The sequence below is a fragment of the Cibotium barometz genome, chromosome 63 (genome assembly GCF_041138505.1).
Source record: "Cibotium barometz isolate CiBa-2024 chromosome 63, ASM4113850v1, whole genome shotgun sequence".
Taxonomy (NCBI): Eukaryota; Viridiplantae; Streptophyta; class Polypodiopsida; order Cyatheales; family Cibotiaceae; genus Cibotium; species Cibotium barometz.
The window spans coordinates 22,878,230-22,901,915 of NC_141108.1; the positions used below are offsets into that span (position 1 = coordinate 22,878,230).

The 23,686-nt window shown below is 48.8% G+C and overlaps 1 protein-coding gene and 1 long non-coding RNA gene across 3 annotated transcripts in view; one reads left to right on the plus strand and one right to left on the minus strand.

The window, feature by feature from the left end:
* Positions 1-23,272, plus strand: part of LOC147603848 (protein SAWADEE HOMEODOMAIN HOMOLOG 2-like) — a 103,050-nt gene extending 79,778 nt beyond the window's left edge. For both annotated transcript variants that reach the window (XM_086796351.1, XM_086796350.1), the window contains one exon: positions 22,925-23,272. In XM_086796351.1, coding sequence (XP_086652477.1) covers positions 22,925-23,257 — 333 coding nt within the window. In that variant the 3' untranslated portion in view covers positions 23,258-23,272. The remainder of the gene's footprint in view (positions 1-22,924) is intronic.
* The window catches only part of LOC147603847 (uncharacterized), a 109,512-nt gene extending 86,053 nt beyond the window's left edge, over positions 1-23,459 (minus strand). The window contains exon 1 of the long non-coding RNA XR_015265553.1: positions 23,418-23,459. This is a non-coding gene — a long non-coding RNA (uncharacterized LOC147603847). The remainder of the gene's footprint in view (positions 1-23,417) is intronic.
* Positions 23,460-23,686: the final 227 nt, after the last annotated feature.

The following is a 23,686-nucleotide window of genomic DNA, read 5'->3' on the forward strand; positions in this document are numbered from 1 at the left end:
AAATGCTAGAAACTGAGCACGAGGGAAGCCCGTAGGTGCTGTACAATGGTAAGAAGCAGAAGCAGCTGCTAATGACCTCAGGAGAATGCTGAAAAATGAGATGAAATGGGGGAAAGGGGGATCAGCCCTTATGTACTCCCCCAGAGTGCTGGTCGGCTAGCTGTAGGCCGACAGCAAACCAATAGCATAAAATGCTTAAAAATGCCTAAAAATGCTGAATAATATCTACTAAAATATGCCAATGCAGGGTCTCATAAAATGACCAGTACAAGCATGAAAAGGTGATGTAGACCCTCTGGAGATGATATAATCCAAATGACACCCACCCCCTGGTTCCATAGTTGGGCCCCCTTGCCTCCTATACCCCTCGTAGGAGCCAGTGTCATCTTCCTGTTGATGGTCAATCTAGCATTTTTTTGACCCACTGGAGATGATCATAGCTTCTTCAGCCGCCCAACACACCCCCGCCCCCCAAAACAAAGGATTACACCTACTTCAGGTACCTGCCACTTTCCTTCCCCAATGTGGTAGGCCCCCTTCGCATCTGCATGAGTCTCCAGCATTCCCAACCCACCACCATCTTCTCCTCACGACTTTGAGTAGAGAACGGGGCAAAGGCTACAATCCACAACCAGTCTATCTGTTTCTCCCAGTTTGTTGGGAACCTCCGCATCACGGCTACCAGCCTTGGCCCATGGCAGGATGGAGATGGATTGCTTCCCTTTTGGAGAAGACAGGTCCATTTGTTTCTCTTCTTCCACGTCGGAATCCTTGCCACCGCAAGGAGGGTCTGCGTATATCTACACCACAAGGACGACTACCCCATGGATGCTTGGGAGCCAATGGACTTACCTGTCCTGGTGCACTGTTGTGGGAAGATCCTCCCCAGTCACACCACCACAATCTGGTCCCAAAGACGACCCTCCCACACAAAGAAAAACGGGGAATCTCCATGAATGCAACTATTTCTTCATCGCTCGGACAACCAGCCCTCTTATACAAAGGCAACGGGGGCATTGCACTTCTCGCTTTTGCTTTCAAATCTCCACCATTTCCATCACCACTGCTGGAGTTGTGCCATAGACCCCCAAAGACCCACCAATGCTGGAGTTGTGCCACAGACCCCTAAAGACCCAAACCGACAGCAGGAGAAGCTTATCAGCAGCATTGTAGCTTGGCATATCTGGTGGGTGCAATGCAGCAAGATGATTGAGAGCATGGAGACCATCACCCTGCCACAAAGATGATCAGCTGCATCTAGATGCATTTCATGTCAGAATGCACAGCGGTTATGAAGACAACTGCTGTAGAGAGCAAAACGCAGATGAGAGAGCGAGAGAGAAGCTGTGTAACTCTGCTATATACACACAAGAAAATCCCAGAATCTACAATGTCAAGTGTGGGGGGCAAGGGGCCATTCCCCAGGCTGCTGGTCGGCCAGTCCAAAACAGGCCGACAGCAGCACATATGCTCACAACCAGCAGCAGCAGCCCATGACCAGCACAAAACAGGATGGCCAGGTATACACCAGTCAGCCAGTGCCGCACAGGACAAGTCGGGTAGCAGACCAGTAGTCGGCCAGCAACTAAATCAGCCGACAGCCCTCCCACACCCAAGAAAATGGGAGAAAATACATGGAGAGTGAGGAAAAATGGGGGAACACCAAAACTAGGCGGGCACACCTACAACAAAGGCCCTAGTGTAATGTACAAACAGGAGATGACTGCTAACACCCCCTCTCAGCTCTTGGATGTGGAACGGAGTGCCGCCGGAGCATAGCCTGAGGTAGAGACTTTGTGAAGAGGTCCGCCGCATCATCCTCCGTCGAACAATAAAGAAGCAAGATGTCACTAGCCAAGATCTTCTCACGAACAAAGTGATATTGTATCTCTATGTGCTTGGTCCGGGCATGGAAGACCGGGTTCCGAGCAATAGCGATACAGCTCTGGTTATCACACTGGATGACCGTGGGCTCCTTCTGTGGAAACCCAATCTAGCCAAGCAACCTCCGCAGCCACACCACCTTGCAAGCAACACCACAAGCAGCCCGGTACTCTGCCTCTGTTGGGACGACAAGGCAATAGTCAGCCGCCTCTTGCTGCTCCATGAAATAGCTCTTAAGCCGAGGGTAAAACTGTAGCCTAATGTAGATCTCCTCGTGTCTGGGTCTCCTCCCCAATCTGAGTAACTCCAGCCTTGGAGTCGGACTCGGTCCTTCGTTTCCCCTCCAGTGTCGTAGAAGAGTCCAAGATTCTTTGTACCCTACAGATACCGCAAGATCCGCAATCATGCGTCCCAATGAGACTTCAAAGGCATCTGCATGAACGAGCTCAGCAGCCCCACAGGAAAGCTCAAGTCCAATCTAGTGTTCAGCAACCAGATCAATGAACCAACCAGCTTCCGATACAGAGAGGCATCAACCGGCTCACAAGGATCATTCACTATAAGCTTCGTGTTCGGGTCCATCAATGGCATGATAGGCTTGGAGTTCTCCATCCCAAAGGCCTCAAGCAACTCACGAACATACCGCTGCTGAGAGACAAAGAACCCCCTCTGGGTCTACCAGATCTCCAATCCCAAGAAGAAGTGGAGTAAGCCTAAGTCAGTCATCTCAAACTCCTTTGACAAGGCAGCCTTCATCACGGCAATGTGCTCCACATGACCGCCTTGCAATTGATCTCTCAAATCCAGTCCGTAGAAAGAAGGAATCAATCTTCTGATTCCAAGCCCTGGGAGCCTGCTTAAGACCATACAAGGCCTTCCACAACCTGTAAACCATCCCCTTTGATCTTGGAACCTCAAAGCCTTGAGGCTGCTCAACATACACCTACTCCTACAAGTCACCATTAAGGAGCACGGATTTAACATCCATCTGATATACGGGCCACCGTTGAGAAGAGGCAAGGGCAAGAACGGTCCGAATCATGGTCATCCTCGCTATCGATACAAAGGTATCCTCATAGTCGATGCCAGGCCGCTAAGCATAACCCTTAGCCACAAGAATGGCTGTGTGTTTGTCCACCGACCCATCAGACGTATACTTGGTCTTAAAGACCCACTTGACACCAATGACTGACCGTTTTGACGGCCTCGGAACCAACTCTTAAGTTTTATTCTTCTCTATGGCATCCAGTTCCACCTGCATGGCTTTTCTCCAAGTTTCCTGTGAAAGGGCTTCCTTTACAAAAATGGGTCTTTGTCCCACATGATACAAGACATCAAAGCATAGTTTACATGTAAGAGCTCCGCTGAATGACTTTTGTCACAAACTCTATGCTATCTTCGAGGCATAGTCATAGGGGACGTGGGGGACGGACCTCTGGGACGGGGGAACGCCGTCCCATAACGCGCGGGAACGGAACCGGACAGGGGACGGCCAGGGGAAGTGTGAGCCCACGCTGCAACAAGGGGACGGCGATTCCGGGACGGCGAGGCGGCGGGATGTGTGGGATGGAGCTGGACAGGACGGTCAACGGACCGTTGCGCAGTGTGCCATTGCGCCCTGTAGCCGTTGGGCGCCTAGCCGTTGAGCAGCCCTCCCCACTTGGCCCATGGCTATAAGAAGACCCCCCAGTGGCAAGGCTCAAGCAACTTGCAAGTCCTGGCTCAAGCTCAAGCCTCAACGCTACTCAACTTTCAAGGCTCAAGTGGAAAGCTCGTTGGCAATTTGGCTCAACACTCCTCAACTTTCAAGGCTCAAGTGGAAAGCTCGTTGGCAATTTGGCTCAACACTCCTCAACTTTCAAGGCTCAAGACTCAAGTGGGCATTGGGCAACCCTGCAAGGCTCTAGCTCTCCTCAACCCTCAACTTTCAAGGCTCAAGTGGCATTGGGACCTTGGGTAAGTTGTAATTTCAAGTTCACTTGTAGTCTTGTTGCTCTCCTACACTCACCTCTTGCTCTAACCTCTCCATTGGCAAGCCTCTCCTACTCTCGAGTCTCACCTCCATTGCTCAAGGCTCAAGTGACAAGCCTCTCCTACATCTCTCTCCGACACTCACGGTCTCACCTCCTCTTACTTTAGCCTCTCCTACATCTCTCTCCTACTCTCACCTCCATTGCTCAAGGCTCAAGACTCTCCTACATCTCTCTCCTACACTCATGGTCTCACCTCCTCTTGCTTTAGCCTCTCCTACACTCACCTCCATTGCTCAAGCCTCCTTGGCACTTGCCTCCATGGCATCTTCATCGCGACCATCCCCCGCACCTCGTTTCGGCGGCGCCAATACGAATAGAGGAAGGAGGACCGAAGGTTGGTCTTGGTGGGAAGAGGTCAACTCCGATCATCCCGGAAGTGGAGGCGGCTCTCGCCCATGGTCCTACAAGCTATGTCCATATAGGCAAACGGGTGGGGCGGATAAAGTGAGAGCTCACCTCTTGCATGAGCCCGGTCATGAGGTCCAATTTTGTGATCAAGTCACACCGAAGACGAGAAGGAGGCTTCTTAAACGTGTTGCCGCACATGAGGCCTTGCTTTCAAGGAGGAGAGTGACGCATGTGGCCGTGGATCCCGCAACACTAGTGAGGCCATCCCAAGGTTCAGCATCCCCATGTGCATCCACTTCATCGGCACCCGCGGGCGCATCACCCGTCCCACAAGAACGGGCCCCAACACCATCCTTCTCCATGCCGACCGAATCCACACACTCACGCCAGCAAAGTACTCTTGAGGGTAGTTGGGACCCCAAGAAGAAGGAAGAGGTGGATACGGCCATAGCCCGCTTCTTCTTTCATGACCACATTGCTTTCCATGCTGCCAGGTACTCAAGAATTAAGATGTCTAGCTTAAGATCTATCATTTTACAATGTTTCTCTTACAAGTTACTTGAACTTTGAACTTTGAAGTTGATCGGTTATTAAATTATTCATTTTTTGTGGATAGATCGGACTACTTCAAGGTCATGGTGAAGAAGATAGGGGAGTATGGTCCAAACTATACGCCCCCATCATCGGAGTCCTTGCGCACCACATTGCGCAAGGAGTATGGTCCAAACTATACGCCCCCATCATCGGAGTCCTTGCGCACCACATTGCTAGAGAAGGAGAAGAGGCTTGTGGAGCAAGCAACAGAAAACACGAAGCGACAATGGGCAAGGAATGGAGTGTCCTTGATAGCCAATGGATGGAGTGATACGCGGAAGAGGTCCATCCATGGCCTTGTCGCATATTCCCGCGGTGAGATGTACTTCATCGCCTCACATGATGCTTCTTGGACCGGGAAGAGTGCTGATGTGCTAGCAGCAGAGTGGGCTAGTGGCATAGAGATCATTGGCCCAGACCTAGTTGTGGGCTTTGTTGCTGATGGGGAGGCTTCAAACAGGGCAGCCGGAGCGATCATTGAGAGCATGTACCCCAACATCACCGTGTCACTTTGCATGGCACATTGCTTAAATAATCTCTTGAAGGATATTGGGGACTTGCCATGCATCCAGCCTATCATCCAAGTGGGCAACCAAATAGTGACATTTGTCACAAACCATTTGTTCCTACGCCATGAATTCTCCAAAAATTCTAGCCGTCAGCTCCTCAAATACTCAGATACGAGGTTTGCCTACAACTTCTTGATGCTCCACCGATTGAAAGAGTGTAGTGGTGCATTGAGACAGTTGTTCATTAGTGACAAGTTCACTTCTTCACCATTGGCTTCCACTGAGACAGGAGCTCTATGCAAGGAAAAAGCAGAGAGCCCTGATTTTTGGGAAAAAGTGAAGTGCATTGATGCTATGGTTCAACCTATTGTCCACTTTTGATGAGGCTTGTGGATGGTATGAAGCCATGCATCGGCAAGGTATATGAGGCTATGGACAGCATGATAGAGAAGCTGAGGGATTTGGAGCCAGATGAGGACAGGTACGAGGAGATCCGTGCCCTATGTGTGCGTAGGTGGAACTCCTACTCCTCTCCTTTGCATGCAACAGCCTATGTGGTGGACCCTGAGTTTCAGGGTAAGGGCAAGAAAGTGACGCAGAGGTGAGCAAGCTATGGAGACTTGTCTTGACTCGACTTGTGTCTGACCCAAATGTTAGGCGGAAGATCCGTGACCAGTTGTCCAGGTATAGGAGCTTTCAGGACTCTTATGGAGACATGGATGCACAGGATGATCGCTTCAAAGTTGGGGCTGCTTTGTGGTGGGAAGATTTTGGTTTGGATGGACCTGAGCTTCAGCATCTAGCCATCCGCATTCTCAGCCAGGTAGTGAGTTCCTCTTGCCTAGAGCAACTTTGGAGCTCATACAGTCACATTGCATCGAAGAAGAGGAACCGTCTTGGGGTGGAACGGGCAAATGATCTAGTCTTTGTGAGTGCAAACTTGCGAATGCTTTGCAAGGGTGCAACTGCAAAGGCTGATGCATTTACCGAGTGGGAGATGTCTCAAAATGATGAGGAGTTGGAGGAGCAAGTGGAGGACATCTCTATGGAGCCTGCAGGCATTGCAGGGACCCATAATCGTGAGGCCAGCACTTCACATGCCCCTTGAGTCTTTTTGACATATGTACTACTCTAGTGATAGTCTCTTTTTTGTATGCCACTTATGTGGTTAGGGCCTAGGCCTTTGCCCTTGTCTTTTGCTTTAGCCTTTGGCGACTGGGTTCTGGGTGCCCGATCTCCTTTTTTGTAACACCCATTTTTTTGCTAGTATGACTTAATATTGATGCTTTGGAAGTGTAAAGTGACTTTGTTTTAGTATTGTTAAGTTTCTTAAATGAGTGCTTACTTAAAATTGCATATTTTGTATGCCGTCCCCCGTTCCCCGTCCCGGTTCCCAAGAATCCCCGTCCCCGTCCCCGTTACGTTCCCCGTTCCCATTCCCCGTCCCATGTTACTATGCTTCGAGGTCCATCCTCTATGGTCCACTCGGAGGGAAGCTCCGTAACACCTGACTCCCGAAGGAAGCTCTGAGATGCTTCTTTCAACCCTAAACCCCATCTAGAACATGCTGATGCAAAAACGCAGACAGAAGGGAGAGTAGAGAGAGAGAAAGAGCTGGAAATTCAGTATTTTATATGGTACAAAAAGGGTACATAATTCCCTGCAGCCATAGGCTGCCTTCTGGAAAAGGTGGACAAACCCTAACCCTAGTCCTATGTCTAGACCCAACTCAACAAGGAGTTGAATGAATAAATCAATGAGCAAACCTGCCTTTTATAGGCCTTGGATAGCTAGAGATCTGGCCAACTGCTGGTTGGCCAGCCGCCTGGACACAAACATAATTAATGCCAATCCCGACCTCTCTGATGTAGCCGACACAGCCATATCTTGTTCTCCATGCAATCGACAGGTCCCTGAGTCCACTCCAATCCATCCCTTGCCTAAATTTGCACTCCAATGCTCCAAAATATCTGGTTCTAGTGAATCTTTATCATGTTGCCTCCAGGATTAGCCCTGAGATTAGCATGTACATGTGTATGCACATGACACGAAGGGTGTCTAACAACCACTTGGGTACTCGAACAAAACGCGAAGCCTCCTGCTGCTGCAGGGGCTCATCTCCAGCCGCCGCAGACTCAACCTCCTCAACTGACTGAGGCTGTCCAGCTGGAACAATCGACTAGGAATCATCATCAGACTCGTCTGGGTCTTCAAGAAGTGGCGGCTCATCAACAGTGGAAGCTGGAACATGCTCATCAAAAACAACATCTCTGCTGACAACAACCTCGTTCCGCTCCTTGTCATACAACCTGTATCCTTTGGAAAGAGAGTTATATCCCACAAATACAAGCTTTTGGGAGTTCGAGTCAAGCTTCCCCCTTTGCTTCTTTGGAATGTGAACATAGGCATCACTCCCAAACACATGGAAATGGGAGACATCTGGTTTCCTGCCAAAATAAGCCTCAAAGGGAGTCATCTTTGGTACTGAAGTCGTCGGGAATCGATTGAGGATATGGACAGTCGTAGCCACAGCCTCTCCCCAAAGTGGAGGAGGAAGATCACCATGCTCCAACATCATCCTCGCCATCTCCACCACAGTCCAGTTCTTACGCTCAACTACTCCATTCTCTAAAGGCGAACTTGTATTGGCCAGCTCCCGCTTGATGCCATGTTCCGCACAAAACTGCACAAACGCATTGGAAGAAAACTCTCCTCCTTTGTCAGCCCGAAGAGTCTTTATCTGCAAGCCAAACTCTTTCTCCACCATCACATGCCACTCCTTGAACCAAGCAAAAGCTTGGTCCTTTTGAGAAAGGAAATAAACCCATGTGAATGTGCTATAATAATCAACAAGCAGCATAAAATACAAAGAACCTCCCAAGGATGGGGTCTGTACAGGTCCACACAAGTCAGTGTGTACCAACTCCAAAGGTTTCGAAGCCCGCCTGGAAGCTTGCTGCGGAAAAGATTCCCTGTGCTGCTTACCACAAATGCAAGAACTACAGCGTCCCTGCCTGCTACCAACATCTGGCAAGCCAAACACCATTTGGTCCTAGAAAGCCCGCCGCAACGCATCCACATTCAAGTGGCCAAACCGAAAGTGCCACAAATTACCAATCATGAGTGCCTATCAGAGAGGAGAGTGCTGAGAGTTTATAGATACCGTTCTCCACTCCGCCTTCCCATACCACTTGACCTGTTTCTCTCTCTCGTAGAGCAACACAATGCTCCTCAAACTCCACCCAAAAGCCAGTCTTGCAAACCTCATGCATTGACAATAGATGAAAACCAAGTGCTGGGACGTAAAGAACACAAGAGGAATGCTTCCTCCCTCTGCCATCAGAAATGATCTCCATCATGCCCTCACTATGAATCGGTATAGTGGAATTGTCAATGTCACATGCACTCTGCACTCAGTGCATGGTGACAAGATGGCTCATCATCAGCAGTGCAACAGTTGTACGGTATTAGAACCCAGTAGGATGATATTTGTCGTACGCCGTGACCCCATTGTACATCCTCAGTCCAGGATAAGTCAGGCACGAGCTACGTAGGTCATTCCTCAGCCTTAGCAGGTCAGTCAGTCAGTCAAGTCCCTTAACCCACTTGGAGAGAATCATTCATGCATGTAGAGTCAGTAGAAGCCTTAGGGTTTGCATCAGAAAGCACTTTGCATCCTGCATAATATGCATTCATATGCCTGTGCATCATTTAGAACATCCCAGAAGCCTTAGGGAATTTACTAGGATTTATCTGGAATTTTTCCCATATTTTATAGTATTTATTTAGCATTTATTGTCATTTATAAATATAAACTTTATTAAATGACCAGCCAACTTGACCAACCTCCAGTTAGTATAAATAGGCTTGCATAGGGCTTAGTTTATCATTCAGTCTTCAGTGTGCTAAGAGCTTTCCTCCTCAGCCCTAGGAGTTCCCTTGCTTTCAGCACTAGACTAGTCTCACCCAGCCCTTGGAGTGCTTGAGGTTATACTTCAGCCAGCCTTGTTCATCCAACACCTGCAGTTCAGCAGTCCCTACAGCCCTAGGCGCCTGCATGCAGCATCAATTCAGTCCCTGATTCAGCATACAGCCTGCGTTTTCTGCATGTGAAGCAGCCGTACAGCCAATCTACGTTTCTGTCCAACAGCAGCCTGCGTTTCTGTCCGGCAGGAGCACACCTGCGTTTCAGTCCAGCATCATCCCTACAGGTTTGCGTTTCAGTCTACAGCAGTTCTCAGCCCTGAATCATCAGTTTACATCAGTATCCAGCCTTCTGAGCATCATCCATACATGCAGCGGTCATCTGGTGAAGGTAACACAGCATTCATAAGCATTTACAGCATTCTAACAGCGTAGAACAGTCCACCATCTTCTTTTCTCAGCCTCAGGTGTGCAGCCCTTCCTCATGCCCTTGGGAAGAGTGCATAGGCTCGAGATCAGATCATCGAGGTGTTTCTACAGCCGTGTACAGTTTAGCCAATCTCCGATCCTCCGAGATCTTGCGTTTGGCTTATCTACAGTCCACAGTCATTCTCTCTAAAGTAATAAAGCAAATACTATCTCGTTATCGGGATAGGGGGCCCTTCAGTGGGTAATTCGGGACCCAATCTCGTGTACAGTTCTCATATCTCTTTAAAGTTTGAAGTTTTAAAGTGGATTGCTAAACTCACGAAACTCAGGATACAGAAGACGGTGCAAGCATTTGTGTGACAGGATCTTCCAATACAAAGACTTCCGCTGCATATCACATTGGTATCAGATTCAGATTGTCCACACACACCGTATCCTAGCGTGGGGGCATCCTTGGATGGTTAGATTGCGTTCTGGCACGACCACCGACTTCAGCATCATGTCTACAGAAGAGAGTACTCATCAGCTGGAAGACGTCTCCCTTGAAGGAGACCATGTTCTTCCGCCTACAGCAGACACCATAGCTCTTCTGAGAGCTCAGAACCAGCTGCTCATGGAGCGTCTCCAACTCTTGGAGGCAGCAACAGCACGTCCTTCTCCGCCTCCAGCAGCACCCGACTACATCTCCCTCTTCTTTCAGATGGAACAACAAAGGAGAGAGGATGAGGCCCGAAGGAAAGAAGAAAAAGCAAAAAGACGGGACTATGAGGAAGCCCAACGCAGGATCGACGAAGACCGGTGTCAGGCTGAACTTACCGCTCGGGAACACCAACGTGAGCTTGATCGAGAACCAATGTTACTTGAGCACCAATGGGAAAAGGAGGCCATACACCTGAGGTATCAGCAGCTCTCCTTAGTCTGCCCACTCATAGGTGTCACCAGCCAGCAGTCCGCAGTAGCATCAACCATCGTCATTCGCAGTAAACCAAACTTCAGTAAGTATGATGGTAAGTGTGATCATTCATCAGTTAATCAATTTATTCATCAGTTTAATGCTCATTTTCCATTAGCTAGGATCACAGACCCACAAGATAAAGTCCACTTAGCGGCTCCACATCTCACTGGTGAGGCAGTCACTTGGTGGCAGCATTGGTCTAGTATTCATACAGACCAGGCCACAGGTGTCACAGCCTTTGACTGGGACATCTTTGTCCATGACCTGAAGACCAGATTTCTCCCGCCCCAGTACATGACCGGTCTGAAAGACGAGTTCTATGGACTCAGACAGAACGGATCCGCAGTGCTTCAGTTTTCCGGTAAGGTTATTACTTTAGCACATCAGTTAGGGTTATCTGAGCAGGCTAACATTCGGTTCACAGTTCGTAACTTTGAACCAAGTACATATGACCGGGCTCTGACTCTCGCTCAGAATGAAGAAATGAAGCTTAACGGGGGCAAGCCCAAGCAGTCATCTCAATCCAGTACCAAACCCCAGCAGCAGCAATCAATTGCACAGACAGGGAAAGGTAACGCGTCTTCTAAAGATGCTAAGAAGGACAGCAGTAATAGCTCCAGTTCAGGGGGTAAGAAGGATAAAGAACCTAAGAAAACCCCTAATGAAAAGGCTAAAGTAGGCATCACTGGAGGCTATCTTCCTCCAGAGGAGCAAAGACAATATCAGTCAGAAAACAAGTGTTTTTTCTGTCATACCATTGGGCATGGTAAGAAGGATTGTCCAAAAAGACAAGCGGAGCAAGCCTCCAAAGAGCCTTCTGCCACAGTTGCCGCAGTATTCCTCGCTCCTCTAGACCCGCCTGCTACCACCAATGCAGTTTAGATCTTACCTTCTATGCATTCCATGCCATCCGTGGTACTTGATGCTAAGCAAGAGGGTGAGGCAACAACCACACAGAAAAGCCTGATCCGAGCTTATGGCTCTGCCAAGGGCCGACAGTTCATAATCCTTTTTGACATGGGCAGTTCCGAGGACGCCATCTCTCCCCAGTTGGCTACCAACATGAGTTGTACCTTAGTGCCCTATCATTTGGAGGTAGACGGGTTTACACCTGGTCTCCACACCCACATATCTCAACAGGCACAGTAGTTTTCTTTTCAAGTTCAAAAGGCCTCATTCGAGCGAGAATTCATTGTCTCTCCTCTTTTGGGATGTGACATGATCTTAGGAATCCAGTGGTTTCGTCAGTATGAACCTATTCCCAATTGGGGGCAGGACACCTTTATCATCTCTAAAGGTTTTCCTGAGCCTGTCATGATTCAGGGGGATAGGAGCATTCTTGGCGTTCCTATGATTTCTCATCTCCAGGCCCAACGAGCTATGTGCAAGGGAGCAGAAGGAGCATTGATTTATGCTCAGACAGCTTCTATCTCATCAATAACCGCTGTCTCATCATCTTCAGTCCCTCACTTGGCAGATCTCCTTTCTCATTCAGACATTTTTAAGGATGATCTCCTACCCAGTATCCCACAGTTAGCAAAACCTCCTAGCAAGTTTCCCTCTTGTCTTTCCAAGACTTTCAAGGGCAAGCTAGAACAGCAGTCAGTTCTCAAACATTTGAAACATGTTCCTTATGGACACGTTTTCACAGTCACCACAGACCACCAAGCACTTAAGTGGCTCCCGACGATGCCAAGTGCCCAGTGGAGTGCTCAGCACACTAGACAGGGTCAGCTCTTCCAACAAGTTGGAGGAATGATTAAGTACATCCCTGGTCAGCCTAACCCAGTAGTAGCAGATGTTCTTAGTAGAAAGACCAGCATCCCGACCAGTCAGGAGTCTACCATTCTCAACATCTCTGGAAAAGACTTAGAAGATCAGTATGTCGATTCCGCAGAGTTTGGTACTCAACCCAGTTTGGCCCTCAATTTTGAGCCTAGCCATCATTCAGTTCACAGACAGGCATGTAAGTTTAGACAAGATATCCACTTCAAGGAAGGGGATCGGGTCTCTCAGTGCATCACGAAACAAAGATTGAAACAAGTGGGCAAACATGTCAGAATACGCAGCGGAGATGATGACCAAATCTGGGAACACAAGAGCAAAAACGCAGGCAAAAAAACAGCACAAGAGAGAGACAGATGTAGGCGTGTAACTCTGCTCTATATACACAAGAAGATCCCGAGGAATGATACAAATAAGGCATGGGGGCTGAGGACCTATATATACCTCCCTGGAAGGGCAGTCGGCCAGCACTAAAAGTGTCCACGTTTGAAGAAAGAGGTCCACGACTGCATAAATGCAGTCGGCCAGCTATCTGATGCCCACGATTGGTAAAAGGCAATCGGCCAGCAGCCCTGAAGCCCACGACTAATGAAGATCTAGTCGGCCAACACTGGGGTGCTCCCGGCATCATCTGGCAGCCCTCCCAAGCCTCAGAAAAATGGGAAAAAATAGGGGAAAAATACGGAGAGTGGGGAAAAAATGGGAAAACACCTCGTAAGGGCGGGCACACCCACAACAAAGGCCCTGGTGTATAAAACTAGACAGGAGATGACTTCTAACACCCCCTCTCAGCTCCTTGTTGTGAAACCAACCACTAGGAGCTGGGGTGCCGCCTGAGCAAATCCTGAGAGCGACTTCGTGAAGAGGTCCACCGTACTGTCCTCCGTCGAACAGAACTCCAGCAAGATGTCATCAGCAACGATCTGTTCACGAACAAAGTGCCTCTGGATGACCATGGGTTCCTCCAGTGGAAGCCCAAACCTGCAATGTAACCTCCTCCTGCTGCTCCGTAGAACTGCTCCCTGGCCTGAAGTAGATCCCCTCGTGTCCGGATCTCCTCCCCAAACCGAGTCACTCCAACCGTGGAGTCGGACTCCATCCAACAATCCCCCTCCTGTGTACAAGAGTCCATGATCCTTCGCATGCTGCAGAAACCACAGGAAACGCAATCCTGCCTCACAAAGAGACATCTGCAACCAAGAGCTCAATTGCCTCATCAAGAAGCTCCCGTCCAATCCGGTGTCCATCAACCAGATCAATGAACCATACAGCTTCTGAGTCACAGAGACATCACACTGCTCACAAGGATCAACACCTGTTACAGTGCGCAAGCAAGTCCTGGAAACCTTCTGAAGACCATGCAAGGCCTTCTGAAACCTGTCAACCACCCCCTCTGAATCCGGAACCACAGAGCCTGGAGAAACCACCTCCTTCTGCAAGTAAGCACCTGTCACCTGCCTGGCTTTCCGAAAGGTCCCCGTGGAGAAACCACCTCCTTTTGCAAGTAAGCACTTGTCACCTGCCTGGCTTTCCGAAAGGTCCCCGTGGAAAGAACATCCTCTACTGCTGGAAACCACAAAGCCTGGAGAAACCACCTCCTTCTGCAAGTAAGCACCTGTCACCTGCCTGGCTTTCCGAAAGGTCCCCGTGGAAAGAACATCCTCTACTGCTGGAAGTTCTATGTCCCGAACACGACGAGACATCAAAGCATAAGTGACCTATTCAGCTTCCTCTGACTCACGAACACAAGAACTACCAACCTCAGTATTGGAAAGTTCCTGCCAATTGCTGCCATCTACTGGCAAGCTATCCACCATCTGGTCCCGGAAAGCCCGCACCTGCAGCGTATCCACACCTGAGTAGCTATTACCACACTGCCACTCATCACAATCTTGAGGACCTGGGAGAGAGAGTGCTGAAAGCCTGTAGACTCCATTCTCCACTCCACCTTCCCAAACCACTTGGCCTGTTGCTTTGTCCCGGAGAGCAACAAAATGCTCATCAAACTCCACCCGTATGCCAGTCTTGCAAACCTGATGCACTGACAATAGATGAAAACCAAGTGCCGGAACATACAACACCTGGGAGGAATGCTTCCCCCCTCTGCCATCGGGAACTATCTCCATCCTGCCCTCACTGTGAACTGGGATAGTGGACGTATCACCAGTAAGAATATGACCAGAAAGCCTGCAGAGATCCTGTAAACCGGAACGGGAAGGAGTCATGTGCCTGGAAGCACCACTATCGAGAATCCACTCCCGAGTATCCGTTGCGGAGAATCCTCCAATCTCCTCCCTGCCTGAAGAAAATGAAGCATCGGTGTCCATCACCTCCAGGTGCACAAAAGCCGGAGTCTTCATGATTACTGAGGAGTCTTCACCCTTCTCGGTCTTCCGCTTGGGACACTGCCTCCAGTAGTGGCCTTTCTCGCCACAATCATTACAGGTCCTCTCTGCCTTCAGTTTCTCGCGGTCACTAACGGACATCTTCTCAGAAGACTTCTCCGACGAAGCCTTCCCCTTGCCCGTGTTACGGCCTTTCGACCGTTGGCCAGTTAAGGCCTTCGAACCTCCACCTTGAGGAGGGTTCGTAAATCGTTCCTCCAGGTCCAGGACCATGGGCACAAGCTCCTCCCACGTGATGGTATTGAGCCTGCCACTGGTAATCAAAGAGGAGTAAAATGCTGAGTACGAAGAGGGCAAATGTGACAGCAACGTTATGGCCATGTCCTCTGACGATATCTCCTTCCCAGCCTGAAGAACTTCCTGCTGAAGAGCCTGCAGCTTGTTAATATGCTCCCGCATCGTCAACGACTTTGCAGGGCTCATAACCCGCATCTGTACTTCCAAGGAAATCCTCTTCATGGGCGATACCCTGTTGTAAAGTGAGGCCAAATGCTGCCATATACCTCTGGCCAGCGTCATGTGCTTTACATGATTGATTACCTGTGGTGTGCAGTTGAGGAAAATAAACGAACGGACCCTGGCGTTGACACGATCCCACATCTGTGTCTGGGCCTCCCGGTCCTTTCGGGTTGACGGTAACTCCCCTTCCTCTACTTCTGGCCGTGGAACACCAACAACGACAAAATCGGCGAGGTCGTAAGACTCCAAAACGGATTCCATCATCACCTTCCATATGCCGTAGTTGCTCCCGTCCAACTGACGGTCCACCGGGAACGTGGGGAGTGTCGGGATCTTCACATGTCTCTCGGCCATATCATACAGATCTGCCATCGCGGGGATGTACTCTGAAAAGGGTGGGTGGGTGGGAACAAAGAAGAACTGATACCTGCAAGTGGCTGTCCAGCAAATCAGCCCGCCTTCCTCTTGCTTCTCCTCTTCCCGATCAGCCCAAAACAGTCCACCAATCAGCCACAAAACAGTCCCCCTCTTGCTCACACAAATCCCAAGACCTATCTAGAGCCTAGGGCTCTGATACCATGTCAGAATACGCAGCGGAGATGATGACCAAATCTGGGAACACGAGCAAAAACGCAGGCAGAAAAACAGCACAAGAGAGAGACAGATGTAGGCGTGTAACTCTGCTCTATATACACAAGAAGATCCCAAGAAATGATACAAATAAGGCATGGGGGCTGAGGACCTATATATACCTCCCTGGAAGGGCAGTCGGCCAGCACTAAAAGTGTCCACGACTGAAGAAAGAGGTCCACGACTGCATAAATGCAGTCGGCCAGCTATCTGATGCCCACGACTGGTAAAAGGCAGTCGGCCAGCAGCCCTGAAGCCCACGACTGATGAAGATCTAGTCGGCCAGCACTGGGGTGCTCCCGGCATCATCTGGCAGCCCTCCCAAGCCTCAGAAAAATGGGAAAAAATAGGGGAAAAATACGGAGAGTGGGGAAAAAATGGGAAAACACCTCATAAGGGCGGGCACACCCACAACAAAGGCCCTGGTGTATAAAACTAGACAGGAGATGACTTCTAACAAAACATTGTCCCAAGCTTTCATTCCATAGTTTTGGCCCTTTTCCAATAGTCAAAAAGTTAAGTGATGTCTCCATGAAGTTAATTTAAAGTTGCCTACCAGTTGGACAATGCATGATGTTTTCCATGTTTCTTGGCTAAAACCATATGTTGGTCCAGAAGTGTTTGATGTTTCAGATGAACAGCAACCAGATGTGGTAGATGAGGCAGAAGTTATTGAGCCTGAGCAGATCCTTCTTCATCGATGGAAGCATGGTTCCGGTCGACGGATACGTCAGTTCTATACGAAATTCCGAGATCGAGGCACCCACGAAGCCGTATGGCTCGACGAGGAGTTCTTCCAGGAGTACCCCCAGTTATTGGCGGACTACTTGGAAGCCATGAACCTGCCGCCAAGCTAATCAGGAGGGAATGCAACATGCACTCTGCAGTCAGTGCATGGTAACAAGATGGCTCATCATCAGCAGTGCAACAATTGTACAGTATTAGAACCCAGTAGGATGATATTTGTCGTACGTCGTGATCCCATTGTACATCCTCAGTCCAGGATAAGTCAAGCACGAGCTACATAGGTCATTCCTCAGCCTTAGCGGGTCAGTCAGTCAGTCAGTCAAGTCCCTTAACCCACTTGGAGAGAATCATTCATGCATGTAGAGTCAGTAGAAGCCTTAGGGTTTGCATCAGAAAGCACTCTGCATCCTGCATAATATGCATTCATATGCCTGTGCATCATTTAGAACATCCCAGAAGCCTTAGGGAATTTACTAGGATTTATCTGGTATTTTTCCCATATTTTATAGTATTTATTGTCATTTATAAATATAAACTTTATTAAATGACCAGCCAACTTGACCAACCTCCAGTTAGTATAAATAGGCTTGCATAGGGCTTAGTTTATCATTCAGTCTTCAGTGTGCTAAGAGCTTTCCTCCTCAGCCCTAGGAGTTCCCTTGCTTTCAGCACTAGACTAGTCTCATCCAGCCCTTGGAGTGCTTGAGGTTACTTCAGCCAGCCTTGTTCATCCCAACACCTGCAGTTCAGCAGTCCCTACAGCCCTAGGCGCCTGCATTTAGCATCAGTTCAGTCCCTGATTCAGCATACAGCCTACGTTTTCTGCATGTGAAGCAGCCGTACAGCCAATCTGCGTTTCTGTCCAACAGCATATCTGCGTTTCTGTCCAACAGCAGCCTGCGTTTCTGTCCAGCACAGCAGCACACCTCGTTTCAGTCCAGCATCATCCCTACAGGTTTGCGTTTCAATCTACAGCAGTTCTCAGCCCTGAATCATCAGTTTACATCAGTATCCAGCCTTCTGTGCATCATCCATACATGCTGCAGTCATCTGGTGAAGGTAACACAGCATTCATAAGCATTTACAGCATTCTAACATAGCGTAGAACAGTCCACCATCTTCTTTTCTCAGCCTCAGGTGTGCAGCCCTTCCTCATGCCCTTGGGAAGAGTGCATAGGCTCAAGATCAGGTCATCGAGGTGTTTCTACAGCCGTGTATAGTTCAGCCAATCTCCGATCCTCCGAGATCTTGCGTTTGGCTTATCTACAGTCCACAGTCATTCTCTCTAAAGTAATAAAGCAAATACTATCTCATTATCGGGATAGGGGACCCTTCAGTGGGTAATTCGAGACCCAATCTCGTGTACAGTTCTCATATCTCTTTAAAGTTTGAAGTATTAAAGTGGATTGCTAAACTCACGAAACTCAGGATACAGAAGACGGTGTGAGCATTTGTGTGACAGGATCTTCCAATACAAAAACTTCCGCTGCATATCACAGTCGCCAATGAAAATGCGACCTGACTGCCGTTTAAGATCCTGTAAGAACTCACGAGAAGGAGTCATGTGCCTGGAAGCACCACTATCAAGAATCCACTCCCGAGTATCCCTGGCGGTGAAGCCAACTGTCTCCTCGCTCGAAGAAGATGAAGCATCTGTGTCCAAAATCTCCAAGTGCACAAGGGCTGGAGTCTTTGCAGCTGAACCTGAAGAATGAGCACTCTTTTCGGTATTCCGCTTGGGACACTTCCTCCAATAGTGGCCTTTCTCACCACAATCGTTACAGGTCCACTCGGCCTTCAGTTTCTCACGGTTTGTATCATGCTTCTTCTCAGAAGACTTCTCCGACGAAGACTTCCCTCTGCCCTTGTTGTTGTTGTTATGACCTTTCGACCGCTGGCCAGTCAAGGCCTCAGAACCTCCGCCCTGTGGAGGGTTCGTAAAATGCTCTTCCTGGTCCAAGACCATTGGCACAAGCTCCTCCCAAGTGATGGTGATGAGCCTGCCACAGGTGATCAAAGAGGAGTAAAATGCTGAGTACTGAGAGGGCAAATGAGACAACAACGTGATGGCCATATCCTCTGAAGATATCTCTTTCCCTGCCTGAAGAACCTCCTGCTGAAGAACCTACAGCTTGTTGATGTGCTCCTGCAGCATCGATCACTTAGATTTGAGCTTCCAAGGAGATCCGCTTCATGGGTGATGAAAACCGACCTTCAGAAACCAAAGGGCGGTGGAACAAACACTTGCACATAAAACACTTCAACGCCATTGAGAACCTAGAAAGGAAAACAAACAGGAGGAGCTAGAGTGCTCCTGCAAACAGTACACGGACACCGATTGGCCCCAAATCGCAGTGGCGCCCCTTGCGGTATTTCTTTAATTGATTTTAAGAGCTTTGATTACAATATAAGGCTGGTAATTCAGCCGTCCCAGTAGAACTCCTGAAGCCTGCAAAGAACCTGCATCTGGCTTCTTGTCCACACGGCATCCACAAACAAGTCCAGCCATTGTTCATATCAAAAGACCCTTCACATTGAGTCTGCATACAGAAGCTTTCTCCCATGATCAAGGCTGCCACAACCATCCATAGCCTCTCACACTATGACAGCATCACACCCTGACACATCCAGTGCTCCTGTATCACAACACAGACTCCCAAACTGTCTCTCAAAAGAGTATCACAGCACAGCATACCATACAGTCGACACACATGTACAAACCCTCTCTACCTTCCAAGGGTACTATCCATCTCTGTCATGGATTTCCTGTCCCCTGTCCTATCAGTAGCAAGGCTGTACCATACATGTGTCCACTCCTGTACCTTTTGCCTGCATGTGACCTGTCTCCTGGAGAAACCCAAAAACATGTTTCCTCATCGAGAAAACCTACGACCTGTTTCCACATGAAACCCTTAGGCCTGTTTCCCTTTGAAACTCCTGTCCTGTGTCCATACATCTAGTTACCTGTTCCCTCATGAAACATCTGGCAACATAGAGATGTCCATATCTGTAGGTCCCACTGTTCCTTTCTAGCAGGAAGAAAACAATCTGCTCCATGAGCACGCAGCCATGCGAGCTTGCATCACTTCCAAGCCAAGAAACATAACCACAAGACCTGTGCCTGCAGCCAAAGACCCAAGCACGTAGCTGAATTTGCAGCCAAACAAAAACAGCCCATAAACTGTCCCAAAACAGTCCCGAATCCAAAGCAAAGAGAAGCTGAAAATTCCATCAGTTGAACGCCATCGACATGATGTCTATGTTCATGGAAAACCAACCTCTGTCCACCTTTGTAGCAAGAGAAACCAACCCTTGTCTACTCTTCAGCAGAGGGAGAGAGAGAGAGAGAGAGAGAGAGAGAGAGAGAAAGCGGTACTGGCTGTCCCCACATGTACGCCCTTGTTTCACCTGCAGTTCCCTCTTTCCAAAAGAGCCTCTCATGCCCTACTTATCTGCGCAGCTTTTTCACTAAGAAGGGGAAGAGTCCCACGCTCGGATCAACCACTCCCAACTGTCCTCTCTTCCACGCTGCCGCCTGCAATTCAGCCCACGTGCATCCACCATGCAACCGACTAGGCCCTGCAGTCCAGCCCCTTGCGCATAGAGAAGAACATGCGCTGCTCTGTCCAGCGCTGCTCTGTCCACGCCTGCAGCAGAACTGTCCTGCGCCAGATTCTGTCCTGTCCGTACAGCTGTCCGTACGGTCGTACAGACCAGCATGAACTCTCCTGTGTGCAGCCCACGTGTATCTTCAGGCGACCAGCCCTCCTCAGCAAAGAAGCACACGTTTTCTCTAGGGAAAGGCGCCTCCTTTTCCTGGCAGCCCCTCCTTTTCCCCAAAAAGCACACGTGGCCCCAAAATAGCTTAAGGGCCACGATTATCTTTAATGAAAGGCTTTTTAATATTACTTTAAAGGTTTTTAGAACCTTTTAAGTTAAAATTCCTTTGCCCCCTTTCACACATGGGGTTATCCACACATGGGCTTCCATCTTCACTCCCACCTGATGCCATTCACACTGTCCACCATGTCCCCGTGCACATCTGCATCTTGTCCAGAGAAAAACACAGGGTCGTAACAGGTGATACCCTATTGTACAGAGAAGCCAAATGCTGCCAAATCCCTCTGGCCAGCGTCATATGCTTTATATGATTGATCACCTGTGGTGTGCAATTTAGGAAGATGAAAGAACGGATGCGGGCATTAACACGATCCCATGACTGTGCCTCAGCCTCCCGTTCCTTCCGTATAGAGGGTAACTCCCCGTCTTCCAACTCCAGCCGTGGAACACCAACTACAATGAAATCAGCCAAGTCATAAGACTCCAAAACGGACTCCATCGTTACCTTTCATATGCCATAGTTGTTCCCGTCCAACTGTCGGTCCATCGGGAACATGAGGAGTGTAGGGATCTTCACGTGCTTCTCAGCCATCTCAAGCAAGTATGCCGTCTCAAGGGTTCACAAGGTCTTGTGAAGGGAGGGTGCGTGGCAAAAAAGAAGAAGAAGAGACTGCAAATAATATGCAAGGTGGCTGTCCAACGGTGATGGCCGCCTTCTACCCGATCTCCAAGTCCCAAACAGCCCAAGCAAACTCCAATCAACACCTCAAATCAGCAAACCCTCGACGCCGCACTGTCTCCAAGCTTCAAGCCACCTGGGGCTCTGATACCATGTTAAAATGCATAGCAAAAATGAAGACAACTACTGTAGAGAGCAAAATGCAGATGAGAGAGAGAGAGAGAGAGAGAGGCTGTGTAACTCTGCTATATACACACAAGAAAATCCCGGAATCTACAATGTCAAGTGTGGGGGGCAAGGAGCCATTTTATATGGCCCCATGTTGCTGGTCGGCCAGTCCAAATCAGGCCGACAACAGCACATATGCTCACGACCAGCAGCAGTAGCCCACGACCAGCACAAAACAGGTCGGCCAGGTATACATCAGTCGGCCAGTGCTGCACAGAACAAGTCGGGTAAGCAGACCGATAGCCGGCCAACAACTGAATCAGCCGACAGCCCTCCCACACCCAAGAAAATGGGAAAAAATGTATGGAGAGTGAGGAAAAATGGGGGAACACCAAAACTGGGCGGACACCCCCACAACAGAGGCCCTGGTGTAATGTATAGACAAGAGATGACTGCTAACATTTCAATCACCCCCCTTTTGCCACACTTGGACGCCAGGCCCCTTCCTCACCCCGGGGATGGCAGCATCACCTAGCCCTAGAGCCCCCAGTGTGACTCTTCCCCCCTCACCCACCAATGTAATCTCCCTCCGAGAGCGGCCGATCATGGAGGGAGCCCCATTTGGTTTAATTCGTGCATTCTACCTCCTTGGGCATTTGTATTCCACTTGCATGCAGCCGGCTTTTTTCTACTAATTGAAGCATCTTTCTTTTTCTTCCCCCCTCCCTTTTTTTTTTTTTTTGGGGGGGGGGGGGGGGGGGGCGGGGGGGGCAGGGGGAGTGTGAGGGAAGGAAACGTGTTTCATATGTAAGAATCATTGCACACTGTTTCGGAACCCAAGGAGTGCATATCTATGCACTTGAAACAATGTCTAATGTAACTGGGACATAACACAAAGACAGTCCGTTTATGGATCACATAATCCCCACCATAACCAATGAATACATGATCCAGCTTGCATCTCAAAATCTAAAGTTTCTCTAGTAGCTGAAAATTTGGCATTCTGTGCAATGCTAGCCAAGCATTGTCTGCAAACACTTCAAGCCTTAGTGACTAGCCTTTACCACAAACTCTACACCCTACACAAATGCTTCAACAATTTCAAGGCAAGGTTGATGGCTAGCAGCTCCTTATCAAATGTGCAATGATTCCTTGTAACCAATGTCTGCATTCACTGAATGCATGTCTATCTCTATTCCTTGTCCTAACCAGACAGTTGGTCACAGGGCCGCCCAAACAGCACATTCCTTACTCCATTGCTATTTCCCCCCTTCTCTAAAAAATAACATCATGAATTATGGCAAATCTCAGTGCAGCCATCTAAGCAGCATCATGGGGTATCGGGTTTGTCTGTCTATTGTATAAAAAACTAAACAGTAGGCCAATTTTAATTCCGCATGCCATTCAAGAGGCATCTTAACATGATTGTTGGGTAAAACGATCCTTATTGTTGCAAGTTAGTTGGAGAGACTGCATTAATTTTTCCTAGATGATGTCCCAGCTTTGCTTAGTTCCTGGATGTTGTCTCGAAGTAGATCATGGAGAAATGTCTCAGAAGAAAATGGTGGCATCTTACAAGGGTCTACAAACTACCATTGAGATCCTCCCCGTATGAGAGATCACTAGAGCCTAAAGCATGCAAATGGATGTTCTACCTCACGCAATCCTCTGTGTGCTGGCGTGTAACAGATGTACACACGTTCTATAAGATTGCCAAGCTCTTGAAGGGCTTCCCCATGAGATCTATCTCAATTTCCAGCATAGCATGTCATGGGTTTAGTTTAGCCGTCAGTACCATTGCGACAACACAATCAAAACATATTATACATGCTCCCAGTATGAGGTATGTGCAGGTAATCAGGACATAATAAGGGCCTCTCTGTCTAATTGGTGCATCAAGCAGTGTTTCCAACAAGTATAACAGCTTTCTCTCCCACGCGCACACTCTCTCTCTCTCTGTCTGTCTGTCTCTCTCTTTCTCACCACACACGCACACACACGCACGCACACACAGAGTTCAGAAATGACCTCATTGGACAGAAAGCGGAAGGCTTGCGATCCTCCTCCTGAGAAGAAAAAAAAATTTGAAGTGTTACAAGTTCCCTATTTTGATTGTCCCTCTCAAGGATAAGGGCTAGGATTCTCGGAAAAAAAAAAAAAATTCTCGGAAAAAAAGGATAAGGGCTAGGAAACTCCTAACTGTTACTAAAGTCTCAAGGGAAGATCTGATTTCGGTCAAACCAATTTGAATAGGAAGAGAAAAAAAAAATCCCATTGTTGCTTTTTCACCTACTTTA